The sequence below is a fragment of the Eimeria necatrix genome, genomic scaffold (assembly GCF_000499385.1).
Source record: "Eimeria necatrix Houghton genomic scaffold, Enh_scaff1666, whole genome shotgun sequence".
In the NCBI taxonomy this organism is placed as follows: domain Eukaryota; phylum Apicomplexa; class Conoidasida; order Eucoccidiorida; family Eimeriidae; genus Eimeria; species Eimeria necatrix.
In genome coordinates, this window is record NW_013652352.1 from 2,428 (window position 1) to 6,374 (window position 3,947).

Genomic DNA, 3,947 nt, shown 5'->3' on the forward strand with positions numbered 1-3,947 from the left:
ATTGAAAAGGGAGGTAATCGTGGAGAGAAAATGAGTGCAAACGTCCTTTGATAAATCGTGAGCCAATTGTTTTCATAATCTAGAGGGGTTTTTTCTTCCAGCCAGTGAGTCGGATTGGAAGCAATGCGGAGATGAACAGTTGGTACGTGGTTCGAAATTTGAAAATGCTGATGGAAAAAGTGTGCACAACATCGACTTGTATAATCGAAATTACCGCATTTTCTTCTCGCGCAGGTCGTAAGTAGATATTCTTTCTGAAGAGAGAAGGAAGATGAAGACGCTGCTGTCTCCATTCATTCTGTGCAAGACGCTTGGTGACTAAAGAACCATTCATCAGGCTTGAAAAAACAGTCTGTGAGTCCAAAACAAGTAGAATTTAGATGGAGCTACTGACTGCAGCGACAAACCCGTTGAGACACTAGACCCGGCACAAGTCACATATCCAATATTCTGGTACCCCAGCTACAAAAGGCTTGCCACGCGCTAAGGAGGCTGCCTGTCGCCCTTCATTTGCAGATCCACAAAACCATGTAAGGCACAGGCACCTTGAATGCGTAGGGTGACTCCGCTGCATCCCAGGATCCCGCAATGTGCAAAGAAATGCAGCCATATGACTTACCTGTCACTGTCAGCTGCCTCATAGAACCACGCATGCACGAGACAAGGGACAGGTAGTCCCTTGTCTCGTATGCTAGGCATTCAATGTGCGCAACTGGCAGGACGCACTCAAACTGGGCTGAGCTGAGTTGTGATGCACCTACTGCTAAAATTGCTCCTGGTCTGCCTATTGACCTGACCACTCGGACTACCGTATAAAGTATACGCAGTGAAGCAATCACAAAAAACTTAGAGTTGCGTAAACCTGTCTGTTCAAAGCTGGCCCGTTGGGCAGCCCATGCCGCTTTGGCACGTTTGGAGAGTTACCAAGATTGGAAGTTCTGGGAATAAGTGCACTCATGTTAGTAGTAGGGGTAGAAGGGGTAGTGAGGGTGGCTATGGTGGTGGTGGTGTGGGGGGTGGTGTGGGGGATGCGCTGGTGGGCAGGTGGTAGTGGTGGTGACAGGGATCAAAACAATGGGAGGCGGTGGAGGTGGAGGGTGGTGGTGGTGATGGTGCTCGGGTCTATGAGGCGGAGGAGGGGGCGGGACGTTCACATTGTGATCGTGGCTGTGCTGGTGATGAATGTAGAACTGCTGGGGAGGAGGTGGGGGTGGAAGGGGAAGCTTCTGAGGGGGAGGTGGAGGGGGAGGAGGAGGAGGAGGCGGAGGAGGAGCGGGGTAGAGATGGGTGTGGTGATGTTCGGTGGTCGTGGGAGCTTGGGTCTTTGCTGCTGTAAGCTTGGCCAGAAGGAACTTTGCAAGCAGCTTGTCTAGAAAGAATACGCGGGGAGTTGCACCCTCAGATTCCTCAACTGCTACAGCGGTGGGCTCATCGGCTTGCAGAGCCTCCTCAGCGGCATCCTGCTGCATGAAGGCGACTATGGGCTCGGTAGCGCTGGCATCATCAGCCCTGGAGAAGGGGACCGATGCGGCCAAAGCAGCAGCGAGAGCAACGAATGTCTTCATTGTCGAGCACGCCCAGAATCGGAATACCTATTCAGAGCTACCTGATCCTGGATGGTTACCTGGTAAGGCAGATAATATTATCTGATGGACATCTACACAACCCACGCGACCTGTTTCTCAGCACATTCCCGCGGTGAGCAGTTGGAGATGAGGAGAGACACGTACCAACGAAGGGCAAAAGAGACAGGCTCGCGCGACGCGAACTGCCCCTGACGATAGACCAGGAGATAGAACTCCCCACAGGCGTGTGCCTCCGCCCAGTGCACTTGCCACTTGTTGCAAGGCTCCTAACGGCTCCAGATTTGTACATTTCCTTCTGGGACCAATGAGTAAGAGCATGTCAGTGATGGACGCAACGCACCCAGAATTTTTGGGGTTTCGGAATGCTCATAACTAGCGAGCGGGGTTGTGGCAAGTTCGTGGCAAACGTGGCGTGCTGTTCACCGTACAGCGCACTGCAGGTCAGTTGAGTCCGCAGACATTAGCTGCTGCATGTAGATCCGCGTGCTCTGCCCTTCCAACATAGCGAGGCAACAAGGGCCCAATCCGTCTGTGCGATGCTGGCGGCGACGCCGGAGCTGGGTGAGCACTCGTACCATCTCGCGCTGCATCTAAACTTCAAGCACGCATTGCACGAGGCCTTGCTTGCATTTGTGCCGTGTAGCACGGAAGAAGAGCCCATGAGCTATTGGAGAAACTCATACAGCCTGTTGCAATCACTGAGGATAGCTTCTGTCTCTGCATGTGGGAGGCAGCACTGCATATCCTTACCTGAGTTTCAGCGAAAGCATGTGACCATATGTGGACGGTGGGCGCCAGTAAATTGCTAGGCAGGATGGGGACGTTCTGTGAGGAAGCACTGCGAAAAAGCACTTTCCCTACCTGATGGTGCCACGTGTCTGCGATCTGCTAAGCATAAGCAGTTTTTGGCTTGCGCTTGCGAGTCCTGGCACCGCGTCTGTGCAGAGAGGCGTTAAAAGAAACACTGCATTGCGTCCTTCCTATGCGTGCGTTTGAGTGCTGCTGACAAGCACAGCATCCTTGTCTTGACTCTCAGTCACGGCTGATGCTGCAAAGCCTCGATAAGACTGAGCGCAACGTTTGAAAATTGAATCCTTAGCGTCTATACATGACAACTGCCGACAACATAAAGCGCTTTATGGACATGCAGCCTCGGCATGCTGCCTCCAGCTTCGGTAGTCCTTTGCTTGGACATGGAGCCGCTGCCCTATATGCGCTCAGCGTCCGCTTCATGGAATTTCTTGGCAAATTAGTGACAAGGAGCCTGTTGAGCTGGAAGGTTACCTACTGCGGACAACGGGAAACAGCGCTACGGAAGCCCTGCAGTTAGCACGCGGGAATGTAGTTCTGCGGCATTGTGCGGCAATCATTTCGATGGCAGACTTGACTGCGAGAACGGAACTGCCTGGGTTGTAGCAACAAGGCAGAGTGCGCTTCATGTGACTTCAAGTAGCGATTGGAAGATTTCGCAATGAATGGGGATCATCCATCCCGCTGCTGGAGACGCAATAAGCCAAGACTTTCACCCGCGCGGCTAAGCTTGTTGGCCCCCACGAGATAAATACGTGCTTGTGGTCGAGATTAAGCACCAATAGCCGCCTTTTAGTCAACAAATCATGCTAGAGGAGGGAAGCACCAGTCATCTACAGTCGTCTTGCAAAGACTTTAGCAGGTACACCTGCAAGCAACAATACCTTGAATAAGCATTCGCTTGCCTTACGTGAAGACGACAGGGAGGCCCACTTGAGAAACCTCAGCGCTCCAATTTTGAACGGATCGATACTTCACAGCGAGGGGCAGGACAGCAACAAGCCCGCACTTCAACTAGATGACGAATAGGCTCTTCAATCTTGATCAGCGAGACACTCCGACTGTTGGCCGTAAAGGTCCTTTTGTCCCGTGGTCTCCTGCCGGTGCCTAGAACGAAAGGCAGGGCCGTCAATGCGATAAGCTTTGGAGTCGACAATTTACGCTGCTTCTTAGCTGTGCACGAGTGCGCAGACAAAACGGAACTGCAGGCCCGAGACAGAAAGTAATCCACATCTGGAGCTACTGACTGCAGCGACAAACCCGTTGAGACACTAGACCCGGCATTTCCCATTGGGATTCATCCGGATTCAACAATGTCACACTGACAGGATAGTTGCACAGCGTCGCTATCAATTGTTTTTCTAATCCCGAAGTTACACGGTCAAAGTTCTTACTCTTTGCATGGTTTTTGTTTTGCATTTTTGGTTTTTAAACATTGAACCTAATCCAGCTAGAAATGGAATAATTTTCTGTATATCCAGAAAGTGCGCCCAGGCGAAGTTGCAACGAAAGGACTGCTGTTGGCGTCTCCTGATGGGTAGTCCAAGTTTC

General features: G+C 51.8%; 1 protein-coding gene across 1 annotated transcript; it reads right to left on the reverse strand.

Moving 5' to 3' along the window:
- Positions 1 to 959: 959 nt before the first annotated feature.
- ENH_00019630 (hypothetical protein, conserved) lies at positions 960 to 1,565 on the reverse strand (the record flags this gene model as incomplete). Its single annotated transcript, XM_013579410.1, has 1 exon — positions 960 to 1,565. The coding sequence occupies one exon, from the start codon at positions 1,563 to 1,565 to the stop codon at positions 960 to 962; it is 606 nt and encodes a 201-aa protein (XP_013434864.1).
- Positions 1,566 to 3,947: the final 2,382 nt, after the last annotated feature.